This window comes from Molossus molossus, unplaced genomic scaffold (genome assembly GCF_014108415.1).
Source record: "Molossus molossus isolate mMolMol1 unplaced genomic scaffold, mMolMol1.p scaffold_m16_p_2, whole genome shotgun sequence".
In the NCBI taxonomy this organism is placed as follows: Eukaryota; Metazoa; Chordata; class Mammalia; order Chiroptera; family Molossidae; genus Molossus; species Molossus molossus.
The window spans coordinates 110868699-110896281 of NW_023425355.1; the positions used below are offsets into that span (position 1 = coordinate 110868699).

The following is a 27583-nucleotide window of genomic DNA, read 5'->3' on the forward strand; positions in this document are numbered from 1 at the left end:
AATAAAATCATCCTCTACTCTCCACCTCCACTGCCCCCATCCTGGTACAGGCTACCAATGATTGGAACCTGGGTTACAATGGTGTCTGCTCATGGTTATCCCTACCTGGTTCTCTTATATTCCCTCTTGATGCTTCTCCAAATTGTAGCCAATTAAGTCTTTTAACAGCCCAAAACTAAAAAAAAAAAATTCCACCCTGCTAAATCCCTTTAATAGTATTCATGGAAAAAGGCAAAAGTCTTGAATAAGGCCAATTAATCTTGCACCTTAAGCATCTCAACCAGTTCTCCAACCTTTCATTACATTACTTTCTTACGGCATCTTTATGGTGCAGGGAATACTGTCCATATTTTGCTAAAATGTGCCGATCTTCTAATATCAGGCCTTTATAAAAGCTGTTTGCTGTTCTCTCTACCTGGAAAATAACTTCTCCAGACCACCCACCCTTCATAGATCCCACCATTCACTGTAGCTCATTCCTGGAACATTCCATCCTTCACACCATTCATCTTTCAGGTCTGCACCCATCCACAGTATGTAATTCTTGGAAGATAGCATCCCCTCACACCATCCATTTCCCCAACCATACCTCAACTACCTTGGTTCATTCTCAGAAGATACTATCTACAAACACCACCCATCGTTTTATTTTATTTTTTTCTTTATTGATTTTAGAGATAGAGAGAGAGATAGAAACATCAATGAGAATGAACATTGATTGGCTACCTCCTGCATGCGCCCCACTGGGGATTTGGCCCACAACCTGTGCATGTGCCCTGATGGGGAATCGAACCAGCAACCTCTTGGTGCATGGGCTGATGCTCAACCACTGAGCCACATTGGCTGGACAAACACCGCTCATCTTTTATGTTTCCTCCTAATCTATGGTGACTCATTCTTGGAAGACAATTTTCCTCTACACCATCCCTTCTTGTATCCCTCATGCACTGTGGCTCATTCCTGGAAGATACCATCCCATTACACCATTCATTCTTCTTGTGTCCATATCAACTGGCTCATGACTGGAAGATAACATTCTTCCACACTATCCAAAATGTTCCTCTCTCACTCCATCCACTGTGGATCTTTGCTACAAACACTATCTAAACACATATTTCATCTCCTATGTCTTCCCCAACAACTGTGGCTTATTCCTGAAGATACCATCCCCCACAGCATCCAGTCTTCCTGTCTTTCCCCTACCTCCATCCACTGTCTTATTCTTAGAAGATACCCACTCCCCCATACCATCCATCTCCCCACCACCACACCCATGGTTGCTCATTCCTAGAAGATACCATTCCCCCACAGAATCCCACCTTCCTGTATAGCCCCATAAAATGTGATTTATACTTGGAAGATACCATCCTTCTACATCATATATCCTTCCTGTCTCCCCCCACAATCACTGTAGAGCATTCCCAGATTATACCACTCCCTCACATAACCTCTCTTTTTGTACCTACCCATCCACTGTGGCTCATTCCAGAAAGTCACCTCTACCACCTAGCCTTCTTGTCTTCCCATCCACTGTGGCTTATTCTTGGAAGATACCTTGTACACACATTATAGAGTCTTCCTGTCTCTCTCCCATCCCATCCATTGGGGTTCTATGCAGAAATATCATTCCTTCACTCCTGGAAAGTTCTTCCCCCTCACTTCATCCAGTCTTCCTGTATCCCTCACCCCATTAATTACTTCATTCTTGGAAGATACCACCTGCACATATCATCCATCTTTCCTGTCCCCTCCCCCATCAATTGAGCTCATTCCTGGAAGACAGTATTCTACCAGTGCATTCACCCTTACTGCCTTCCCCCATGTACTGTATTTCATTCTTGGAAGATACCATCCTCCCACAACATTCATCCTTAGCCATCTACCCGCATCCATTGTGGCTCATTCCTGAGTGATATCATCCCCTTACACCATCACCTCTTCCTGTCTTCCCCTTCCTGTCTTCCCCAATCCTCTATGGCTCATTTCTGTAAGATACTATCCACTAACTCCATCCATCATCTGTGTCTCCCTTTATCTACTGTTGCTCATTCTTCAAAGGTACCATTCCCCCATACCACCCATCATTTTTGTCTCCAACTATCCACTGTGGGTCAGTTTTGGAAGATACCAATACCCCACTCTATCTACCCTTCATATCTTTCTCCATTGACTATTGCTCATTTCTGGAACATGGCATCCCACCACACCGCCCATCTTTCCTGTATCCCCTCCATTCACTGAGGTTCATTATTGGAATATACCATCCTTCACACCATCCATTATTCCTATTTGTTCCTAGTAACTGGCTCATTCTTGGAAGATACTATCTGAACACATCATCCATCTTTCATATCTCCCTCCATCCACCATGGCTCATTCCTCAAATATACCATCTGCACACACCACCCACCTTTCTTATTTTCCCCATCCACTGTAACTTGTTACACTAACCATCTTTGTTGTCTTTTTATCCACAAAAAAACATTCCTGAAAGATACCATGCCCCTACACCTTCTACCTTTCATTTTTTCCTCCCATCCTCTGAGGCTTATTTTCAGTTGATGCTCTTTTTGATTTCTGTTTAAATATTGCTTCATCGAAGAATATTTCTTTTATTCTCTGACATTTCAGGTTCATTGCTATAGTGACTCTCCTGGCATTATGTAACTTTTTCTAAATGCCAGTATCCTTTTAGAGGAATGTAAACTCCATGAGAGTAGAAGTCTTGTTTAACAAATTCACCACTAACCCTCAGTGCTTGGTACATGCCATCATATAGCAACCCCAAACGGTGACTGCATAATCTGAAGTAACTCAGCTAATAACACAGATTCTCACTGGAAACATTATATAGTTTATTTGTTAAAATATACCAGTATCCCTCTAGTTTCATATTTTATATCTATATGGAATTACTTTAATATCTTTCCAAATTGCTTCTTTAGCTGACTGCTATATAATCTGAAAACATAATTACTTGTTTTATTGCAAATCACACAATCCTTTCATTAAAAAAAGGTTCTATTTCATTCACCTACTTTCTTATGTTTTACATTCATTTTATGTTCAAACCTGCTCTGAAATCTCTAAGTGCCCTCAATGCTGCTACTGACTGAAAAAAAAATCATTGTTTACTCTTAACTCTTTTCCAACTGCTTATAAGGAAAAATGCTGTAATTCAAGATAAGATGGAAAGAATTAGCATGGAAGATAAAAGTAAATTTTAAATAGTTAAGATTACTGTGTCCAGCAGATTTTATCAATGAGTTCTTTCATTGTAATTCTGTCCCATTCTTCAGCATGTGGGGCATTCCATGGTGCATCAGCTGGAATCTGTAGAGAAAGAAGGGCTCATATCCAGATGCAATGGTTATTGCCCACTGCCCTGCCAAGATGCCTTGAGAAGAACCTCTGCAAACTTGTCCATGATGGAATGTGTGATTGGCATACAATTCAATGTATATTTAGTGGTGAGGTTGGGATTATTATTGAAAGATAACACCAATTTTAAGTCCCCAATTTAAGTTTGACAGAGTGATGTTATAAAGCCGGAGACTAAGTGAAAAAACTTCAGGGAAAATAATCATTCTCTCCTTTACTACTAAAGTGGCATCACATATGGATAAGACAACTATAAGTAGGATACCTAGCAAACAAGTCACATAGACTCTCAGTGGCATAGAATGGAAAGTACAAAGACATTAGTATTAGACAGATGTGGGTTTGAATCCTGGTTCCTTTGCTGTATGGTCTTAGGGAAATTACGTATCCCCTTGGCATTTATTTTCCTTGTTTGCAAAGTGGAAATACTTCCAATTTTTCAGACTTGTTGGGCTTACTGAAAAGTATGCATCATTACCCAGAACAATGTTCCCTGTACTGTGGAAGGATATTAAACAGTAACTATTGATATTTGAGGAACAGGTCACGTGCAAGCAGAACACAAAGTTTACCTCCTTTCCCATGTTATCCATTGTCCGCCACAGATTGTTGTAATCCAGATATGCGATGGGGTTCCAGACTGGAGGGAATGCACCCCGAAATGGGTAAGTTTTTCCCTGCAACATAAAAATAAAGAATAGTGCCTTAAATGAGGTTAGCATTTTAAAAACTCAAAACCAACCAACTTAAGAGCCATTTTTAAAGTAACAGGATCCTCTAGTGTGTCTAGAGGATCTAGAAGGCTTAAGTGTGTCTAGAGGGCTGAAGCAAAACTGAACATCAAGGCAGGGACATAAGACATAACAGCATTTGCATTCATGTGTGCACACTTGCAAGTGTGTGCATGCATACTCCAATTGAATAAAAATACATGCAGCCAGTAAGTGACAAATAAGTAATGTTCTCCTCCAATATAACAAATTCAAATAACTTGGCAGATTACGTGATCTGATTTCTTCTCTGAAATATAGTACCTTGTAATGCTGTAATACTTTTTGAGACTTCAAATTCTTTATTATCATTACCACCACCATTATTTCTAACATTATTATGATCTTTCTCCATGCCTAGCACAGGTGTAAGCTCTTCATATGCATTACCTCATGTAATGCTTACCCCAACCCTGAGAGGTAAGCACTATTAATATTCCCATTTTATAAATGAAGAAATTAAATCCTGGGAATATTAGCTAGAAAGTAGTAGAATGGAAATTTCCTATTCCTAAAGCATTTGCTCATAAGCATTAAGTTTTCTGGCCTTCTGTATGGTTGATGAAATGTTGCAATAGGCTTGTTCTAAAGACATCTTAAACTTTCCAATTTTTGAAACAGAGAACATTAACGTGTGAAACTCATAAACCTTCCACTCATATCATTTATAATTCTAAAGAGTAAAAATGGAGACTAAAATGCTCTAGGGTGCCTGGCTGGTGTGGCTCAGTGGTTGAGTGTTGACCCGTGCACCAAGATGTCACCAGTTCGATTCCTGGTCAGGGCACATGCCCAGGTTGTGGGCCCGATCCCCAGTGGGGGGCATGTAGGAGGCGGCTAATCGATATTCTCTCTCATCGATGTTTCTATCTCTCTTTCTCTCCCTCTAAGATCAATAAAAGAAAATTTTTAAAAAATGTTCTGGGGTATAAGACGACCAATGAGTCCCGGCTGGTGTGGCTCAGTAGATTAAGTGTCGTCCCATGGACTGAGAGGTCCTGGTTTGATTCCTGGTCAGGGCATATGCCCGGGTTGCAGTCTTGATCCTCAGTGTGGGCCATGAGGGAGGCAGCCGATTAATGTTTCTCTCTTACATTGATGTTTCTATCTCTCTCTCCTTTCTTCTCTCTCTCCCTTCTTCTCTCTCTAAAAACATCAATAAAAACATATTTTAGAAAAAAAAAAAAAAAAAAAGACTACTGACAAGGAAACAATGTCATCTTTGGAAAACGCCATAACATGTTCTGAGAGAAATGGGCAGAGACATTTTACCCAGATCACCAAAATAGCAATGGAAAGGGGAGAGAATGAGGTTAAATAATGGCTCACAATCAGTCTTCACAACAGCTGGTTCTTATTATAATTCTTCCCTTCATTAAAATTGGGAAACATCTACATTTTCCTCTATAAGATAAATTTATATTGTTAACATCTTATAAAAAACTGATCTTTGCTTTGAAAAAATATTTTAAAAAATTAATATGTTTAATTGTCTGGGGGCATTAAGAAATGTATTATAAATACAATTCAACAAAACGTGTCCCACATTCCTAATGAAGTTCTTCTTGGGAAAATGCCAATCACAGTATAATTTCATGCAAGGTCCAAAAGACCCCCTGAGCTTAGCCTTGTTAAACAGAGGTGGAAGGAGAAGTGAAGATTTCAGCAAGAGAGAAGATTCTAGCCTGACAATTTTTTTCAGGAATGGAATATTCTAAGATCATGGAATATTCTAAGAAGATCATGAAGACCCACCATGACATTAATTTTTATCTTACTGATAGAGGCATCAAGTTGATAAAGGGATTATATTAGTTAATATTTTCTGGCTTCTCTGCTTTTATTCCACAGAAAACTTAATCTGCTAAAGAAATGCATATATGTGGAAACAGTCACCTACATGTCACCTCTTCCTTTTTCACAAGCCCATGGAAGACTTATTTCCTCCACAGCCTTCTTCTAAATTAGAGAATTTTTGAGACTACTTTTTGCATGTGTGCATTTCCAAAGTAGTGCAGTAGGAGGGCCTGGGGATGTCTGTTAGCTGAGAATGGTCTGCTAACCAGCTCTTCTCAGCCTCTTAAATGTAATGGCATAGTTTTCTCACAAAGGTGTCAGCAGTTTCTCAATCCTAATCCATTTATCAGCAGAAATATGTTTACAACACAAAAGAGTGAAGCAGCAACTTCAGGAATACTTCCACATGGCTACTGCTTTTTAAAAATAAAAATAAAAAATCTTGAACAAAGGTTAAGTTCATTTTTTGCGCCTATACTGTACTCTGAAATGTTCTTACCCTTCCAATGTGGCCTTTAATCTTTAAAGGATAATGTCTTTGATACAGCACAAATTGTTGATGTCGAGTAGAACATGATGTCCTTGAAACTGTGCCCAAAACACTTACTTCCCTTTAGGAAACTACAACATCAATCTACCAATGTTCATAATACAGGAGACTGTTGCCAGATGACAGTTTATGGCTCCCACGTTATTCTTTATCGTTGGTCATGTAAGATAAGCCAAGTTTATAGTAAGGAAGTAGCATTTACTTATTGGCATGTTAGAGGGTTTTATCTCTGTGTATTTTTATATTTTAGTTAAATAAAAGGAAGTGAGTGTTATTAAAGAGTATCATAGGCCACTGAGGAAAGCTGCCAACTATTTTTCTTTAATCATCTTGGAAATAAACAGATATGTTCTGGGTTGGTTTAGGAACATGTCTCTCCAACCCATATTAATTCCTTGGCACCCTTGTAGTCCCACTGTTTTGAGACAAGCCTATAAGAGAAATATTTCAGTGGTTTCTTCTCCAAAGTTCATAATAATGCTTTAAGTAAAGAAATAATCTAAAAAGAGACCCATTAAATAGAATGATAGTATTGTGTTGTGTTAATACTTAATAAAATAATTTTCTTCTCTTTTCAAATGCAGGTAGCCAAGCTCTTTTCAAACATGCATAGTTCTACTCTACCTTTAAAAAGCCATCATAATCGACAAGGAAAAAAATCTATCCCATTGGAATGTGCTGGTTCTCCCAAGTCTTCACTTAGTTCCCATTCTTTGCAAGACCCTCCCTTCTCCCATCTACTGACTGCCCCCGGGCCCGGGCCCAAGTCCCAGCATTTTCCTTTTCTTCTGCCCAGCCATTTCCCTGGGAAACTCATCTACCATCTGGGTTTGTTATAATATTTGCACACTGTTATGGTTTGCATTTTTTTTATGCCTCTGCTCCTTGTATGTTTCTGAGTACTACCAAATGTTTATCTACAACCTTTCACATTAATTCAAGGGCTGGTAACACATTCCTGAATGTTTGTTCATGCTCTGGTATTTCATCTTATTTTTAGCCCCTCTTCTCAGGATTTGCACAGCTATCAGCTTACACAGTGGGCATTTGAGTTGTGCAGTCCCATCTTTGGTAAAAGATAACCATTAAACTCAGGTATAAATGAATACACATCATTAAGAATTAAATGTTTCAACCAGTTATGCCATCTTTCCTAAGGGATTCTAGTTATATACAGAAATTACAAACAAAACGATTAAGATAGAAATAATATGAATTCTTCTGGAGGCTGTTGGATAAGTAAAGATAATTGATAGAGCATTTTAACAGCTTTAAGCTATCATGCACATGCTCTACAGTTCATCCATTTAAAGTGTACATTCATTGAAATAAGATGAGACAGACAATTGTGACTGCAAAGGCCTCCAGCACAGCAAGGGCATCCAAGTCGAGAGACAACTTGCTCAGCTGTTCAGAAGAAGTACTTGTTCCAGACCAGCTCCAGTGAGAAGCTTAAAGGTACTCAGCACTGGCAAAACCAATAACCCCAGAAGGGAAACTTTGCTCCAAAAGAGAGGTTTTTGCTTCAGGAGAAAACTCTTCAACAACAAGGAGACTAGTTGCTTCAAATTCAAAAAAAAAAGAAATTGATATCATGGCTCTTAGCAAAATAGTGAGTAAAAAAAAAATATTAACTTGAATCCAGCTGAGAGCAGTAGATCAAAGTAAACCTATTGTATAGCTAGGCAAAGAAATAACTGTTTCTTGCACTTCGCTCTTGCCTGCTTTTCCTTTGTTTTATATTTTGTATTTTCTATTATTTACAGTTTATAAATGTTTTGAAATTATAAAAAAATAAAGTGTACAACTCAATGGTTTGTGCTAATATTCACAGAGTTGTGCAACCATCACATCTAATTTTATAACATTTTGTCACCCCAGGAAGAAACCTTTACTCATTCATAGTCACTCTCCATTCTCCCCCACCCCATTTGAAGAACTGCCAAACTATTTTTCAAAGCAGCTGCACTATTTTACATTCCCACCAGCAGTGTGTGAGGGTTCTAATTTCTCCACATCCTCACCACTAGTTACTGTCTAACTTTTTTATTATAGCCATCCTGGTGGGGACAAAGTTGTGTCTTATTATAGTTTTGACTTATGTTTCCCTAATGACTAATGATGGCCAAAGTTAAATCAGGCTTGATAAGTGGAAGGTCATGTTGCTGAGCCCATCCTCGTTGCCATCACACTTTTTAGAGGGCCAACTGAGAAAGTGAGAGTGGAAAGAGATGGTGTGATGGCTTTATACTGTGTCAATTTGTTCAGGCTAAACTGGATTTCCCAGAATTTTCTTTATTATATATTTCTGGATAGGATAGGTCACAAGAGAGATTCTTATGGGAGATTTAGAGAGCAAAAGTGAAGCAGCATTCATTTTGTAGTTCACACACATTGTTGCTTATCTCATGGCACAAGATAGTGGCCTATGGCATCTTGCCATTTTCTACATTGTATTAAAGTAATTTATGTACATGTCTTACTTTTATGACTAGTCTCAATGCACCTGAGAAGAAGGACTATGCCCCACACATGTTTATTACCTTCTACACTGCCTTATAAATACCAAGGTTCCAAAAAAATGCACGTTAAATGACTAAATAAAAGGAGGTATGGAATTCTTGCTTTTATAGCCCATCTCACATCACATTTAGCTCTCCCAGGCCACAGAAAGTGTCTAAGTTTTTCTATATAAATGACATTCTCTTTTCCCAACTCAGACAAGACCTTCTAATGAATTCCAAGTTAAAACTAATGTTTAATATCAATTCCACATACATGCCTTTTCTACAATAGCCATAATCACTATTACCATAAAATTTAGTAGAATTCACTAGGCATAAGATGTTGAAGGGAAAAGAAAAAGATGGAAAACTCAGTTCCTTAGGGAACCTAAATCTCTAAAATCATTTCTTATGTTAGCATTTCTCACTCTGATCTTTATGAATATTATATAAAAACGAGTTCCATGGCCATAAATTTAGGAAACCTTGGCTTATAGTTAAACAGCTTAAAACATTTTTTTAACTTCCAATCCTCATAGGACTCCTAATTTGCTAATGAACATCTTGGCTCTCAAAGACAGAATATGGAGCACTTCCAAAATTTATCTAACCAACAAATTCCCTCTTTGGCAAAGAACTTTTGTGATTCATGTTGCTAAGAAAATATTCCCTTGCCCTGACCAGTTTGGCACAGCAGTTAGAGCGTTGGCCCTTCAAACAAAGAGTCACAGGTTCGATTCCGGTCAAGGGCACATACTTTGGTTGTGGTTTGGTCCCCAGTTCTCAATGTGATCATGTGGGAGGCAACAAATCGATGTGTCTCTCTCACTTGTGTTTCTCTCTCTCTCTCTCTCACCCTCCCTCCCACTTTCTTTTTCTCTCCCTCACACTCTATCTGAAGATAAATGGAAAAATATCCTCAGGTGAGGATTTTTTTAAAAAAGAAAAAGAAAATATTCCCTTAAGCATTCTTTCTTCATATTCTAGCTGGCACTGGCTGGGGCCTGGGAAAACATGAGCTAGAAAGAGGAGCTGTGATAAGCAGAAGACTTATTTTCCAAATGCTACAAATGAAAACATAATATTTTTTTAAAAAATTAATCAATTTATTTTTGTCAAAGAAGTTTCTCCTTTTTCTCCCACTGATTCCCCCCTCCCTGAAAATATATTCTAATGTGTACCTCTCCTGGTCAAGAGCGTACATCATCCCACAACAATTAGTAAAATAAGAGACATAAAATAAAATCATTTTCACTTCTATCTAAAACTGAAAGTGCTCTGTGCTGAGTTTCGGGCCTGGACTTCTGCCCCTTGGAACTGGGCAGTACAAAGAGAAAGTGCATCAGAACGGGTCAAAATGGTCAAGGGGTATTAACTGAGTGCATCTGCCATGTGGATCCTGGTGACTGGGAAGATGCTGTCTGGCCCTCTACTGGGTGGGGTTACCTCAGAGATGGCTCCTTTGATCATGATGGTGAAGACATGATGAGGACTTGCAGTGGGAGGGAGGGGGGACCAGGAGCCATCAGATTCTTAGCACAACCTTTCTAACACGTGTACATCAATAAGTGTTTTTTTTTAAATCTACAGATTGGGAAAAGTCACAGATACTCGAGACTTCTTTGGTGAGTGCCCAAATAATTACGTAGATTAGCAACTTCACCCATGTCTGTGCCCCAGTGATTTCATCTCATCGTTTCTGAAGCCTGATGCTTTTTCAGAGACATTTATCTGTTGAACATAGCAGTGAAAACTAGGCCACTAGGTACTTCGGCAAATGCACAAAATTAAATCTCAGCCTGAAGTTTACTGCGTATAATTTGAGCCTGACACGTTACATGAGAGTTATGGGAATGAAAGGAAATTAACTAATAGTTCAGTAATTGTTCTGTTTGAAAAATCTGACATGAGAAACATGTTGTTTTTTTTTTTTAATAAAAAGGACTCAGTTCCACAGCTTTCAGGATAAAAGTCTACTAGGTTTTCACAAATTATTTTTTCACTGAGTTTGACACAGTAGTCAAAAATCTTGGAGTCCACGTCTGAGAGAGAAGGCTATATAGCAGCATCAATTCTGTTAAGTGGCAGAATGGGATAATGACAGAAAATATTTTCTGGCTGGAATGGAGTGTGCTTATAGGAAAATGGAATTTTCCTTCTTCAGGAAGTGCCCAGCATGGAGCAGGTATGAAATTTATGGGACATGATAAGTTTTTTAAAGTTTCAACTGTTAGAAGGCTATTCTGCAAAAGTTGGAAAATTCCAGACCAATGATTGAGCCTTTCGGTTTAGATGGTGGGTGCATGATCAGGGGTGGGGGTAGGGGCTTCAGAAGGGGAGAATAGGGAGGAAGTAGAAAGCAAGAAGTAGAGAGGTAAGAGGAGATTGTAACTTCAAACTAGCAACTACATTCTAAGCTGCAAGGTCAAAACTTCCAGGAGTTGGTTTATCATGGACATTAAGCAAGTTCTCTTGAGGAAGGTGCTTATGTAATGTTTCATTCCGTTCACAAGGTTCTTTTTGCCATTAGCCAAAATGTTGAAGCCCAACTTCAGGAGGTGATTGAAAAGTTTCACAGCCCAGTGAAAGAAATATTTTGTCTTACATAAACCAAGACAGAAGGGTGACTCTAGAAAACTTCTTAATGAATGGTTAAAGAACAATTTCTGTAGTAATTAACTCCCTATTAAAAATGAATGGAAGGAAGATGAAAACAATTCTGTGGATGGATGATGGTAGCACAGCAGGGTGAATGCACTTAATGTCACTGAAATGTACACCTAAATATGGTTGAGATGGTAAATTTATTATGTGTATTTTGCCCTAATTCTTTAAAAAATTAATGGAAGGAAAATATTTAATAATTAACCTGACTTTGCTACATATTGGACTGTCACTTCAACTGAGTAAAAACTTTATTCTCTTAGAAACCAAATCAGAGACTTATCCCTGAAAGTTTATAGGGAAAGAAAAAGAAAACTTTGAGAGAAAATAGATAATGCTGACCTAGCTTTCTAAACAAGGCTTTTTTTTTTTTTTTTGGTACATGCGCCTAGTGGGAACTGAACCCCAGACTCTCTGGTCCGGAGGCTGACGTTCCAACTGCTGAGCCAAATTGGACAGGACTAAACAAGGCTTTAAGAGTAATTTCTGTCACTAAGCTTTCCTATGACTATAAGTAAATGAAGACCTTTAAAATGGTAGGGAAGCCCTGGCCGGTTTAGCTCAGCAGCTAGAGCATCGGCCTGCGGTCCAGAGAGACCCAGGTTCGGTTCCTGCTAAGGGCACGTACCTTGGCTGCAGTTTGTCCCTGGCTCTGGTTGGGTCGTGTGGGTGGCAGCCACTCCACGTTGATGTTTCTCTCTCTCTCTTCCTCTCTCTCCCTCCCACTCTATCTGAACAAAAAATAAAAAAATGTCCTCGGCTGAGGGTTAAAAAAAAAAAAAATTAAAATGGAAGGGAAAACTTAAAGGAAGTTACTAAAACAATTTTTTTACAAGCTGTATAGTACATACAGCTTTATATTGAATATATGACCAAAGTAAAAACATGTAAATATTTTTAGTCTCTCTGCTTTTAAAAACCTACATAAAATTATAATTTAGAGAGAAATAAAATAATCTTTCTTGCATTACCTCATTTCTACAATCAAAAAAAAATTTCTTATCATGAGCATAGGCCCATTACCACTTGCTTGTCCCTACCTAATAGTTTTTTTTCCATCTTTTACCCTGACTTATAAAAATTACTTTAAATCGAGGGAAGCAACATGGCTGAAGCCTAAGGAAGTTCTGTCCTCTTGCTCCAAGCACAGGAGGACCAGACTTGAGGAGAAATTGCAGAACATTCAACTTAAATAACCACCTGAAAATAACTGTTTGGAAATACTATGAGCAGGAGCATGGAGAGGGGACAGGAAAAGACACAAAGTGGGTGACTGAGCCCATATAGCTGCACAGCAGTGGCTGGGAAGACAGAGGGAAGGTGCAACAGCACAGCTCCTGCTCCTGGAGAGGGGGGACTCAGCCCCACACAAAGATCCCCAAATGAGAGTAACAGAGAAGGGAAGGGGAGCTGAAGCAGCATCAGATAGGGGGAATCAGAGGTGATTCAGGCCACCAGTGGCACTCAGCACAATCCTAAGTTAAAGCCAGTACATATTTACACCACCAGCCTGGAAAGATCCCGATTGTGAGAGCCAGAGAGGCCACAAAGCAGAATGGCACACCTGAGGAGGGGTCTGAGGGAATCACACAGCAGGGAATCTGAGGGCCTGGGTATTTGCTGAAAGAACTTTGACAGGGGCTATCCAGAGTGCCTAGGGAAAGAGGCGTGTTCCTCCCCACCTTGAATTAAGAGGAGGCATCCCTTCCCCTACCCATGGAACTGCTCTTGGCTGGAAATTGGTACCAAAGCCGCAGGGGCTGGCAGCACTGGGGATTTGGACATCTGCCCTAGTAGGAGCCTGGGCAGAAGCCCCACCCAGGGAGACCAGGTCATGCTGAAAGATTAAGGAGCCAAGGATTTTTTTCTATTCTCTCTCTCTTTCTCTCTTTTTTCTATTCTCCCCTGCTTGGGGTGGTGACCAAGGTGCAGCAACCCAGGCAGAGCTGAGACATTGGAAAGAGAGGAAGTTACTGCTTGCCCCTCCTATAAGCTACAGGCAACACCCCCAACACAAATATATTTAAACCACACTGACTGTCTGATACCCTATAGAGCCCAGTACCCTGGCGGGGGGGGGGGGGGGGGCGGGAAAGCAGCCGAGAACAAATATATACAAGTGGCACAAGTGGCGAACCAAAGGCAACCCAGCTTCTGTGCTAGGGAAGCCCAATTCATAGGACTACCTGGGATCTCACCTTGCAGGGCTTCAGCCAGGAGGCTCAGGGCCAGGCAGAGACAGGGATTCACATTGGGCTGCACTAGTGAAGTGCCCAAGAAGACAGAGACTCACACACAGGGGGCCAGATCTAACAACATCTGGGCAAAATCCAGTGAACTCCAGAAATTGCAGATTCTAGGGGTTTTTTTTGTTGTTGTTGTGGCAGTTGTTTTGGTGTGTGTGTGTGTGTGTGTGTTTCATTTTTTTTAATTCAATTTGTTTTGTCTTTTCTTTCCCCATTTTTTTTTACTTTCTTATTCTATAGTTTATTCAATTTAGCATTATTTCTTTCTAAAATTATTATTTCAGTCATTATTTTCTACCTTTTTTTTTTTTATACTTATCCTATTTCTGGTCTCTGCCTTCTTTGCTTTCATACATTCTTTTTTCTTTTTCTCTCTCCCTTTCATAACTCTTTTGGTCTCTTGCATTCTAGTATTCTTTGTGTGTGTGAATGTATGTGCGTGTTTTCTGTTTGTTTGTCTTTTGATCTTTTTGTTGAGGATGGTGCTTTTGTCATTCTTGATGCTGAGAAATATATATATATATATATATATTCAGGTTCTTTTTGGTTTGGTCTGGTTTTGCCTTACCGCTTTACTTTCATTTTTTTCCTCCTTCTTCTAATTTATTTGGTCTCACACCTCCTAGTATTCTACTTGTTTGTGTTTGTGAGTGTGTTTTTTGTTCATTTATGTATCTTTTAATCTTTGTGTTGAGGTGGTTGATTTTATTATTGTTGATGCTGATTTTGGGGGGCTCCTTTTTGATTTGGTTGGCTTTTGATTTGTTTTGTTCTGTCAACACTGGTATAACTGTTGGGATGACAGGGTTGACAGGGGAGGGGTTGAGACTCACAGTTAACAACTCTGAGGGCTGAACCCACGCACGGATGGACAACAGTAATCAACAACTAAATTCAACAGGAGAGCACACATGACACACTCAATGGTCATTCTTAGAGTACCCAGCTCAGAAGATCAAGAAGACTAAACCTCTGTGTCCCACAAGAAGGCCGCCTCACCATGACTGGGAGGCATAGTAGCTTACTTGATATATGCCAACTTGCCTATGCATCCCAATACGCCTCATCTGGCCCTGAACTACCAAACTGCTAAAATGGTGAGACCAAAAATAAAACCCTAAATGAAAGAAAAGAAGGAATCAACAAAAAAGGAACTGCATGAAATGGATGCAAGCAGTTTGTCAGATAAAGAATTCAAAGCAATGAGGTTAAGGGTACGCAAGCAACATGGTGAGAATTACAAGCAATTTAATGAAAACTACACGAGCATAAAAAAAAGAGATAGTAGCCATGAATATAAATCTAGTGGAAATGAAGAATGTCATAGCTGAAATAAAAAAACAAACAAACAAAAACCCTGAAAGGACTTAATAGTAGATTAGAAGAAGCTGAAGACCCAATCAGCGAGTTAGAAGACAAGATAGAAAAAGACACACCAATAGAGCAGCAATCTGAAAAATAAATTAAAAGCAGAAGGAGAGGTTAAGGGAGCTTTGGACAATGTGAAACATAACAACATTTGCATCACAGGAGAAGGATCAGAGAAAGAAATAGAGAAACTGTTTGAAGAAATAATGACAGGAAACTTCCCTACTCTGGTGAAGAAAAAAGACAGACAAGTTAAGGAAACACAGAGATTCCCAAGCAAGATGAACCCCAAAAGACCCCGACCTAGACCCATTAATTAAAATGGCAAATGTTAAACACAAAGAAAGAATCTTAAAGGCAGCAAGAGAGAGAGAACGTTACATACAAGGCAGCTCCCATTAGACTGTCAGCTGATTTCTCAATAGAAACACTGCAGGCCAGAAAGGAGTGGCAAGAAGTATACAAAGTAGTGAAAAGCAAGGGTCTGAAACCAAAACTACTCTATTCATCAAGGCTATCATTCAAAATCGAAGGTGAGGACAAACTGGAGTGGCTCAGTGGTTAAGCGTTGACCCATGCACCAAGAGGTCACTGGTTCAATTCCCAGCCAAGGCACATGCCCAGCTGGGGGGCCTGATCCCCAGTGGGGTGCATGCATGAGGCAGACAATCAGTGTTCTCTCTCATCGATGTTTCTATCTTTCTCTCCCTCTCCTTTCCTCTCCATCTAAAAATCAACAAAGAAAAAACAAACAAATTGAAGGTGAAATAAAGAGCTTCACAGACAAAAAGAGGATAAAATAATTTTGTATCACAAAAACTAGCACTGCAAGAGATGCTAAAGGGTCTGTTGTGAGAAGAAGAAGAAATAGAAAGAGAAGAACACAGGCATAAAGAATAAAAATGGCAACAAATACGTACCTATCAATAATAAGCTTTAAAAATGGCTTAAGTGCACCCTGGCCGGTTTGGCTCAGCAGTTAGATCATCGGCCTGTGGTCTGGAGAGACCCGGGTTCGGTTCCCGCTAAGGGCATGTACCTCCGTTGCAGTTTGTCCCCGGCCCTGGTTGGGTCATGTGGGTGGCAGCCACTCGATGTGTCCCTTTCACATCGATGTTTCTCTCTCTCTCTCTTCCTCCCACTCTATCTCAACAAAATGTTGAAAAATGTCCTCGGGTGAGGATTAAAAAAAAAAAAAAAAATGGCTTAAGTGTTCCAATCAAAATACATATGGTAGGTGAATGGAAAAGAAGCCATAACCCATGTATTTGCTGTTTACGAATGACCCACTTCAGAACAAAAGATTAAAAAAGAATGAAAGTGAAGGGATGAAAAAATTTGTTCTATGCAAATTGCAACCAACATAAGCTGGTGTAGCCATACTTATATCTGATAAGACATAAAAATGAAGGCCATAATAAGAGACAAAGAAGGTCACAACATAACATTAAAAGGATTGACCCAACAACAGGTTATAGCCCTTGTAAACTTATATGCACCAAATATAGGAGCACCAAACTATATTAAAAAAACTTCTGGAGGTCCGGTTGGTGTGGCTCAGTGATTAACCATTGACCCATGTACCCAGAGGTCACGTTTTTGATTCCCAGTAAGGACACATGCCCAGGTTGTGGGTCCAATCCCCAGTGGGGGGTATGTAGGAGGTGGCCAATTGATGTTCTTTCTCATCAATGTTTCTATCTCTCCCTCTCACTTCCTCTCTTGTTAAATCAATAAAGGAAAAATAATAAAAAATAAAAAATTCTGGAGAACTTCAAAAGACATTAACAGCAATACAATCTTAATAGGGGACTTTAACCACCACTGACATCACTGGATAGAACTTCTAGACAAAAAAAATTAACAAGAAAATAGAAACCCTAAACAATGCTTAGATCAGCAGGATTTAATTAATATTTACAGAACATTTCACCACAAAGCTGCAGAATACACAAACTTCTCAATTGCAGACAGGCCATTCTCAAAGATAGATCACATGTGAAGACACAAACTAAGGGGGGAAAAAATCCAAAATGGTGGCAGACTGAATGGAAGCTACACAAACCATCTCCCAGGACCAAACTGGAATTACAACAAAATAAAGACAAATCATTGGGAAAAAGCAACAGAAGCATCTTATGAGGACAATATAAACAGGGACACTGACTTGATCTGGGTAGGACTGTGGAGGCACGAGAAAGGGGCTGGGAGCAACAGACAGCAGCAGCCTTAGCTGTGAACAGCGCCCACGAGGTTACACTCCCAAGCATCTCCACAGCACAGAGCTGGGACAGAACTTAAAACAGCCACAGCCACTCACCTTGGGCTCTGGCAGGGGGAGGGCAGACTGGACTGCAACTGTGTGGGGACATTTGGGATTGGAGGACACTCAGAGCTTTTGCTAAGCTGCAGCCACCCAGGACAGTGGCCATCTTACTCCTTCCCAGGGCTCTGAGGAAAGGCAGCTGTCCCTCCTTGGAGATTCAACCCTATCAGGTTGGGCCATTGAAATGCAAATTGAGGCTCGTTAACAAGTATCTGCCCCACCCTCAAGGAATCCCCTTATGCTGAGCACCTGAGGGAGTTTTTCATGCACCTGAGACCCAAGGATCTTCAAGTAACCACTACTGATAGCCTCTAGGTAAAAAGCTACAGGATACCTGAACCATTCCTGGGCCAATAACTCTAACCAGGAAAGTAAGACTTGACATTGGTGTTTAATGTGGGTCCTCTCTCGCTCATCCAAACCCAGGAGAAGGAGCCACAAACAGCAGAACACCAACACCCACAGGGAAAATTTGGCAGGCTCAAAAGGCCACTGTGCTAGCCAAAATGGAGAAACAACGAAATAAAAGCCAAATAAAAGAACAAGAGACCTCTACCAAATATGAGATAAATGTGGAGCAGTTAAGCAAGTTAACAGAGCTAGAATTCAGAGCCATGATCTTGAGGAAACAGAACAGCATGAGTAAGGATATCAACACCATGAGTAAAGACATAGAAATGTTAAAAATCAACCAATTGGAAATTAAAAACCACCAAGAAGAAATGAAGAATGATATCTCAGAAATAAAGAACACATTGGAAGGTCTAAACAGCAGAGTAGAGGAAACAGAGAACCTGATCACTGAATTAGAAGACGGTAGAATAAATCAACAAATCAGAAAACCAAAAGGGAAAAAAAAATTAAAAAACAGGAAGACAGCTTAAAAGAACTGCGGGGCAACTAGAAACGTGATAATATTCGCATCATAGGAGTCCCCAAAGAAGAAGAAAATGAGCAAGGGTGAGAGAATATATTTGAAGAAACAATGACAGAAAACTTCCCTAATTTGGTGAAGGAAGAGGCATTCAAGTTCAAGAAGCACACAGAGCCCCAAGTAAGAAGAACCCAAGCAGGCCCACACCAAAACACATAGTAATTAAAATGCCAAAAATTAAAGACAAAGAGAAAAGCGTAAAAACAGCAAGAGAGAAGCAACAGGTTACCTACAAAGGAAACCCCATAAGGCTCTCAGCTGACTTCTCAACAAAAACATTACAGGCCAGAAGGGAATAGCATGAGGTAATCAAGGACATGAAAAACAAGGATCTAAATCTAAGATGACTCTACCGAGCAAGGCTATCATTCAAAATAGAAGGTCAAATAAAGAGCTTTTCAGAAAAATAAAAAAAAAAGGCCAAGGGAATACATTAGCACCAAATGAGCACTGCAAGAAATGTTAAAAGGACTGCTGTAATTAGTAGAAGAAACAGGAATAAAAATATAACCAAACTAAACAAAAATGGTAATAAATAAGTACATATCAATAATCACCTTAAAAGTAAATGGACTGAATGCTCTGATAAAAGGACACACAATAGCTGATTGGATAAGAAAGCATGACTCATCTATATGTTGTTTACAAGAGACCCATCTCACAGCAAAAGACTCACATAGGTTGAAAGTGAAGGGATGGAAAAAAATCTTCCAAGCAAAAGGAAAGGAAAAAGAAGCTGGGGTAGCAATACTCATATCTGATAAAATAGATTTCAAAATGAAGGACATAACTAAAGACAAAGAAGGCCACTACATAATATTGAAAGGATCTATCCAAGAGGAAGATATAACCTTGATAAACATATATGCACCCAATACAGGAGCACCAAAATATGTTAAAAATCTTCTGGAGGACTTCAAACCAGAAATTGACAGCAATACAATCATAGCAGGGGACATCAACACCCCGCTGACATCACAGGATAGATCCTGTAGACAAAAAGTTATCAAGGAAATAGAGACTCTAAATGAAGCACTAGACCAAATGAATTTAATAGATATCTATAGAGAATTCCACCTGAAAAAGACCGAATTAACATTCTTCTCAAGTGCACATGGGATATTCTCAATGATAGACCACATAATAGGACACAAACTAAAACTCTACAAGTTGGAGAAGATTGAAATCATATCCAGCATATTCTCGGATCACAATGGTATGAAACTAGAAATCAATTGCAATGAGAACATGCAAAGACATTTGAATATTGGAGTCTGAATAGCATGTTATTAAGCACTGAATGGGTTACTGAGGAGATCAAGGAAGAAATTAAAAACTTCCTGGAAACCAATAAAAAAGAGCACACAACACCCAAAATCTATGGGATGCAGTATAAGCAGTTCTGAGAGGGAAGTTCATAGCATTACAGGCCTACCTCAAGAATAAAAATAAAATAAAATAAAAATCTCTAATAGACTATCTAACTTCACAACTTAAAGAATTAGAAAGCAAACAAAAAGAAAACCCCAGAGCAAGTAGAAGGAAGGAAACAGTAAAGATCAGAGCAGAAATAAATGACATAGAAACCAAAAAAAACAATTCAAAGGATCAATGAAACAAAGAGCTGGTTTTTCGAAAAGATAAACAAGATTGAGGGACCCTTAGCTAGACTCCCCAAGAAATAAAGAGAGAGAATCCAAATACACAAAATAAGAACTGGAAGGGGAGAAGTAACAACTGACACCACAGAAATGCCAAAGATCATTAACAACTATTATGAAGAAATATATGGCAACAAATTCGACAATCTAAGTGAAATGGAAAAATTTTAGAAACACATAGTCTCCCAAAACTGGACCGGGAAGAGGTAGAAAACTTGAACATACCAATAACAAATAAGGAAATTGAAGATATAATCAAGACTCTTCTAGCAAACAAAAACCAGGCCCTGATGGCGTCACAGGGGAGTTTTACCAAACATTCAAAAAGAACCAACACCCATTCTCCTCAAACTATTTCAAAAAATTCAAGAAGAAGAAAGACTTCCAAACTTGTTTTATGAGGCCAGCATAATTCTAATTCCAAAACCAGAAAAAAACATTAGAAAAAACGAAAACTTTAGACCAATATTCCTGATGAACATAAATGCCAAAATCCTGAATAAAATACTAGGAAATTAGATCCAGCAATACATCAAAAAAAATTATTCAACATAACCCAGTGGGATTCATCCCAGGGATGCAAGGCTGGTAAAATATTTGCAAATCAGTAAATGTGATATACCACATAAATAAAATGAAGAATAAAAACCACATGATCATATCAATAGAAGCCGAAAAAGCATTCAACAAAATCCAGCATCCATTTCTGATAAAAACGGTCAATAATCTGGGAATAGAGGGATCATATCTCAACATAGTAAAGGCCATATATGAAAGACCTATAGCCAACATCATACTCAATGGGCAGAAACTAAAAGCATTTCCCTTAATAACAGAAACAAGACAGGGCTGCCCAATTTCACCACTCTATTTAACATAGTACTAAAAGTCTTAGCCACAGCAATCAGACAGGAAGAAAAAACAAAAGGGATCCAAATTGGAAAGGAGGAAGTGAAACTGTCATTATTCGCGGATGACATGATATTATACATAGAAAACCCAAAAGACTTCATCAAAAATCTACTGGACTTAATAAATGAATTTGGCAAAGTAGCAGGATAGAAAATTAACATCAAGAAATTGACGGCATTTTTATACACCAATGATGAACTCACAGAAAAAGAAAGTGAAAAAACAATCCCATTTACCATTGTGGCAAAAAAAAATTAAGATACCTAGAAATAAACTTAACCAAAGAAGTAAAAGACCTTTTTGCAGACAACTACAGGAAATGGAAGAAAGAAATAGAGGAAGATATAAAAAAGTGGAAGCACATACCTTGTTCATGGATTGGAAGAATTAACATCATTCAAATGTCCATATTACCCAACACAATCTATAGATTCAATGCAATCTCCATCAAAATACCAATGACATATTTCACAGAAATAGAACAAATACTTCAAAAGTTCCTATGGAACCAAAAAAGACCCTGAATAGCCACAGAAATCTTGAAAAAGGACAAAGTAGGTGGGATCACAGTAGCAGATATTAGATTATACTACAAAGCTACTGTAATCAGAATAGCCTGGTACTGGCACAAGAACAGGCATATAGACCACTGGAACAGAACAGAGAAGCCAGAAATGGACCAAAGACACTATACTCAATTAATATTTGACAACAGTGGCAAGAGCATACAGTGGAGTAAAGACAGCCTCTTTAATAAATGGTATTGGGAAAACTGGACAGCCACATGCAAAAAAATGAATCTAGACCATCAACTTACACCATACACAAGAATAAACTCAAAATAGATAAAAGACTTAAATGTGACTCATGAATCCATAAAAATCCTAGAAGAAACTGTAGGCAACAAAATTTCAGACATCATACGCAGCAGAATTTTCACTTCTACATCACCTAAGACAACAAAAACAAAGGAAAAAATGAACACACGGGACTACATCAAACTAAAAAGCTTCTCCAAAGCAAAAGAAACAAGAACAACAACAACTACCAAATAACCAAAACAGAACCCAAAGTAGATGGAAGAAAATAATGAAGATCAGAACAGAAGTAAATGACAGAGAGATTTAAAAAAGATACAAAAGATCAATTAAACCAAGAGCTGGTTCTTTGATAAGATAAACATGATTGATAAACCTTTAGCCAGACTCACCAAGAAACAAAGACAGAGGACCGAAATTAATGAGATTAGAAATGAAAGAGTTGAAGTAACAACTGACACAACAGAAATATAGAGGACAGTCCAGCCTTTGTGGCTCAGTGTTTGAGCATCAAACCATGCACCAAGAGGTTGTCAGTTTGTTTCCCAGACAGGTTCTGCCCAGGTTGTGGGCCTGATCCCCAGTGGAGGGCATGCAGGAGGCGGCCAGTCAATTTTCTCTCTCATCAATGTTTCTCTCTCTCTCTCCTTCTCACTTACCCTCTCTCTCTCAAATCAATAAATTAAAAAAAAAGAAAAAAGAAATACAAAAGACAGTAAGAAAATAGCATGAACAATTATATGGCAACAAATTAAACAACATAGGCAAAATAGACAAATTCCTAGATCATACAGTCTTCCAAAACTTAACTGGGAAGAGTCAGAAAACTTAAACAGACCAATAACAACTAAGGAAATAGAAGCAGTAATCAATTATTTCCCTGTAAACAAAAGCCCTCATCCACATCGCTTCACAGAGAAGTTTTCACAGTCAAAGAAAAAAATCACACCTATTTTCCTCAAACTATTCAAAAAATTCAAAATGAATAAAGACTTCCAAGCTCTTTTTATGAGGCCAGCATACTCCTTAAACCAAAACCAGATCAACACTACAAAGAAAGAAAATTATAGGCCAATATCCCTTAGAAACATAGATGCCAAAATCCTCAATACAATATTAGTAAATCAGATCCTGCAATAAGTTAAAAAATTATACACCATGACCAAGTGGGATTTATCCCAGGGGTGCAAGGCTAGTACAATATCTGCAAACCAATAAATGTGATACACCACATAAACAAAATGAAAAATAAGAGTCATATGATCATATCAATAGATGCTTAAAAAGCATTTGACAAAATCCAGCACCCATTTTTGATAAAAACTCTCAGCAATGTGGGACTAGAAGGATCATATCTCAACATAATAAAGGCCATATATGACAAACCTACAGCCAACATCATACTCAATGGGCCCAAACTGAAAGCATTTTACTTAAGAACAGGAACAAGACAAGGATGTCCACTGTCACCACTGTTACTCAACATAGTACTGGAAGTCTTATCCACAGCAATCAGACAAGAAAGAAAAATAAAAAGCATTCAAATTGGAAAGGAGGAAGTGAAGTTATTATTCGCAGATGACATGGGATTGTACATAGAAAACCCTAAAGACTCCACCAAAAAAGCTACTAGATTTAATAAATGAATTCAGCAAAGTAGCAGGATACAAAATCAACATACAGAAATTGTGGGCATTTTTATACATCAATAATGAACATACAGAAAGAGAAACTTAAAAATCCTATTTACTATTAACAAAATAATTAAGATACCTAGGAATAAACTTAACCAAGGAGGTAAAAGATCTGTTCTCAGAAAACCATAGGACATTAAAAAAAAAAAAAAAAAAAAATAGGAGAAGGTATAAAAAAGTGGAAGCATATACTATGTTCATGAATTGAAAATTCAACATCATCAAAAGGTTCATACTACCCAAAGCAATCTATAGATTCAATGCAATCCCTATTAAAATGCCAATGACATATTTCACAGAACTAAAAAAAACATTTCAAAAGTTTACATGGAACCAAAAATGACCACAGCAATAGCCACAGCAATCTGGAAAAATAAAAATAAAGTTCAAGTGATCATGAGTCTGGATATCAGGTTATTACAAAGCCACTGTAATCAAACCAGCTTGGTACTGGCACAAGAACAGGCATATACATCAATGAAATAGAACAGAGAACCCAGAAATAAACCCAGGACTTTAGCTCAATTAATATTTGACAAAGGAGTCAAGAGCATACAATGTAGTATAGACAGTCTCTTCAATAAATAGTGTTTGGAGAAATGGACAGCTACATGCAAAAACTGAAACTAGACCACCAACTTACACTATACACAAGAAAAAACTCAAAATGAATAAAAGACTTAAATGTCAATCATGAAACCATAAAAATCCTAGAAGAAAATGTAGGCAGTAAAATCTCAGACATCACAAGTAGCAGAATTTTTACTGATACATTGCCTAGGGCAAGAGAAACAAGGGAAAATATTAATAAATGGGACTACATCAAACTAAAAAGTTTCTGCATAGCAAAAGAAATCAGCTTCAAAATGAAAAGGGAATTAACCCACTATATGGGAGAACATATTTGCCAATGATATGTCAGCTAAGGGGTAAATTTCCAAAATATATAAGGTACTTAAACAACTCAACAAAAGGAAGACAAATAATTCAATTAAAAATGGACAGCCTGGCCCTGGCCAATTTTGCTCAGTGGTTAGAGCATTGGACCATGGAGCAAAGAGTCACGGCATCGATTCCAGTCAATGATATGTACCTTGGTTGCAGTTTGGTCTCCAGCACTGGTTGGGGTTGTGTGGGAGGCAACCAATCAATGTGTCTCTCTCACATAGATGCTTCTCTCTCTCTCTTCCTCTCTCTCTCTCTCTCACTTCCTCCTATTCTATCTGAAGATAAATGGAAAAATATCCTCAGGTGAGGATTTAAGAAAAATGGAGAGCCTGGCATTGTGGCTCAGTGGTTGCACATTGACCCATGCACCAAGAGGTTGCTGGTTCTATTCCCGGTCAGGACACATGCCTGGGTGCAGGCTCAGACCCCAGAAGGGGGCATACAGGAGGCAGCCAATTGATGTTTCTCTCTCTTTGATGTTTCCATCTGTCTCTCCCTCTCCCTTCCTCTCTCTCTAAAATCAATAAAAACATATTTTTAAAAATCAGCAAAGAACCTGAAGAGACACTTCTCCAAACAAGACATACAAATGGCCAAGAGACATATGAGAAAATGCTCAATGGCACTAATCACCAGAGAGATGCGAATTAAAATAACTATGAGGTATCACCTTATACCTGCCAGAATGGCTGTCATCAACAAATCATCAAACAACAAGTGCTGGTGAGGATGTGGAGAACAAGGTACTATAGTACACTGTTGGGGGGGGATGCAGATTATTGCAACCACTATGGAAAACAATATGGTGTTTTCTCAAAAATTTAAAATGGAACTGCCATTTGACCCAGTGATTCCATTTCTCCTAAGAAGCATGAAACACCAATCAGAAAGGCTATATACACCCCTATATTAATAGCAGAACTATTTACAATATCTAAAATCTGGAAACAGCCTTAATACCCATCAGTAGATGAGTGGATAAAAAGCTGTGTTACATATACACAATGGAATACTATGAAGCTATAAGAAAGAAAGATCTCTCACCCTTTGAGATGATTAGGGACCTGCAGAGTATTGTGCTAAGGGAAATAAGCCAATCAAAGAAAGACAAGTATCACCTGATCTCACTTATTTGTGGAATATAATTAACAAAATAAGCTGATGAACAAAATAGTGCCAGAGATATGGAAGTAGGGAACAGACTAACAAATCTCAGTAGGAAAGGTGGGTGGTGGGTAGGAAGTGATAAACCAAATAACTTATATGCATAACCAATGGACAGAGACAACAGTGCAGTGAAGGTGAGGGGGAGAGGACAGGAAGGGGGAGAAGAGTGTCAATAGGGGTAAAGGATGGACATCTGTAATTTAAAAACTTAATTTAAAAAAATCAAGGCAGAAAAAATTAAAGATAAAGACAAGATCTCTTTTTTATAAAAAAACAATAATCAAACAAACAAAAACAATTAAATCCTCTTTTTCTTTCTTTTTAAACTAAGCAGAGTGTAATGGCATAAAATAAAATACTCTTATCTTGAACATACTTTCACTAATAAGAGTATATAAATCATTTATGAAAAAAGTATAGCCAACAATTCCAAACCATGCACTAGACCTCTGGACTTAGAATTTTAACACAATAATAAAATCCACCTGCTGAACCTAACTGCTGTAGCCTGGGGGTTGCTCAGATGTCAGGTGCTCATTGAAGGCCAGAAGGGTTCTAGATCTTCTCAAGAGACTCAGATGTCAGGTGCTCACTCAAGGCCTGAGACTCAAGATCTTCTCAAGAAGAGAAGAAGCCACTCTCGTTAATGGCACCACGTATGGCTACCAGGCACCTACTTCATCCCTCGGGTCCACAAGAGCCCCTGCTGCCAAATTGGCAGGTAATTTTTGTCATGTCTTGGAGCAGTTTATTAGAGGGGTTCACGAGTTGACTTTCTGCCCATAGAATAAAGAACAAAGACGTGTAGCCAAAAGAACCCTGAGCTTAAGAGCTGAAAAGCCTCACTTTGGCTCCTAAATTCTCTGAGCTTTTGTTTTCTCATCTGTAAATGGGTAGAGATAATGCTTATTACTTTATAGGATCATTGGGAAGCTCAAGTGAGATAAACGATGTATAGGCACATTACAGGTGGAAGGCAATACAAATGCATGGAGTCAGAAGAGATGAATTTAGGAGATGAATAGAAAGGAGACAAAGACATGGTAAGTAGCATCCCTACGAGTGCGTAAACACCTTTGGCTTCTTGAGTTTCCTACTGAGAGGAGTTGAAAGTAAAAGTATAACTTTCTTTAAAGACAAAAAAACACCTGTGAGTTGGTTTAGAAACGTTTTAGAAGCAGCTTAAAAATAAGTGTCTCGCCCTGCCCGGTTTGGCTCAGCGGTTAGAGCATCGGCCCGCAGACCAGAGTCCCGGGTTCGGTTCCCACTAAGGGCATGTACTCTCAAAAAAATAAAATAAAATAAGTGTCCCTAGCCCTGGCCTAGTTGCTCAGTTGATTGGAGTATTATCCCATACACCAAAAGCTTGCAGATTCAATTTAATATCCAGTCAGGGCACATATCTAGGTTGCAGGTTACATCTCTGGCTGGGGTGCTATGGGAGGCAACCAATAGATGTTTCTCTCTCACATCAATGTTTCTCTCTCTCTCTCTCCCTCTCTCTCTCTCCCTCCCTCCCTTCCTCTCTCTAAGCATGTCCTCAGGTGAGGATTAAAAAATAAATAAATGCCCCTAATCCAAAAGAAACACTATTGTAAGCAAGTAGTAAAAGACATAGTTATACCTGGCAAACATTAAGACAAACAACAAAAAATACATCCTCTGCTTTCAACACAGCCTACTGGTTAAACCAAAGTTCAGCTCTTAGCAACAATAACAAAAAATTACTTAACATTCCAGTATACACACATTCTGAAAAGCCTTTGATTATAGTCATTGGCATAGAAACCTGGAGTAAATAGCTGTGGGGAGAATAGAATAAATACAAGGACAAAATGTTTGC

At 38.6% G+C, this 27583-nt stretch overlaps 1 protein-coding gene across 2 annotated transcripts in view; it reads right to left on the reverse strand.

Moving 5' to 3' along the window:
• Positions 1 to 27583, reverse strand: part of MAOA (monoamine oxidase A) — a 75807-nt gene that overhangs the window by 19106 nt on the left and 29118 nt on the right. For both annotated transcript variants that reach the window (XM_036271180.1, XM_036271179.1), the window contains exons 4-5: positions 3954 to 4058; positions 3242 to 3333 (exon numbers count right to left, since the gene is read on the reverse strand). In XM_036271180.1, the coding sequence (XP_036127073.1) occupies positions 3242 to 3333; positions 3954 to 4058 (197 nt within the window). The remainder of the gene's footprint in view (positions 1 to 3241; positions 3334 to 3953; positions 4059 to 27583) is intronic.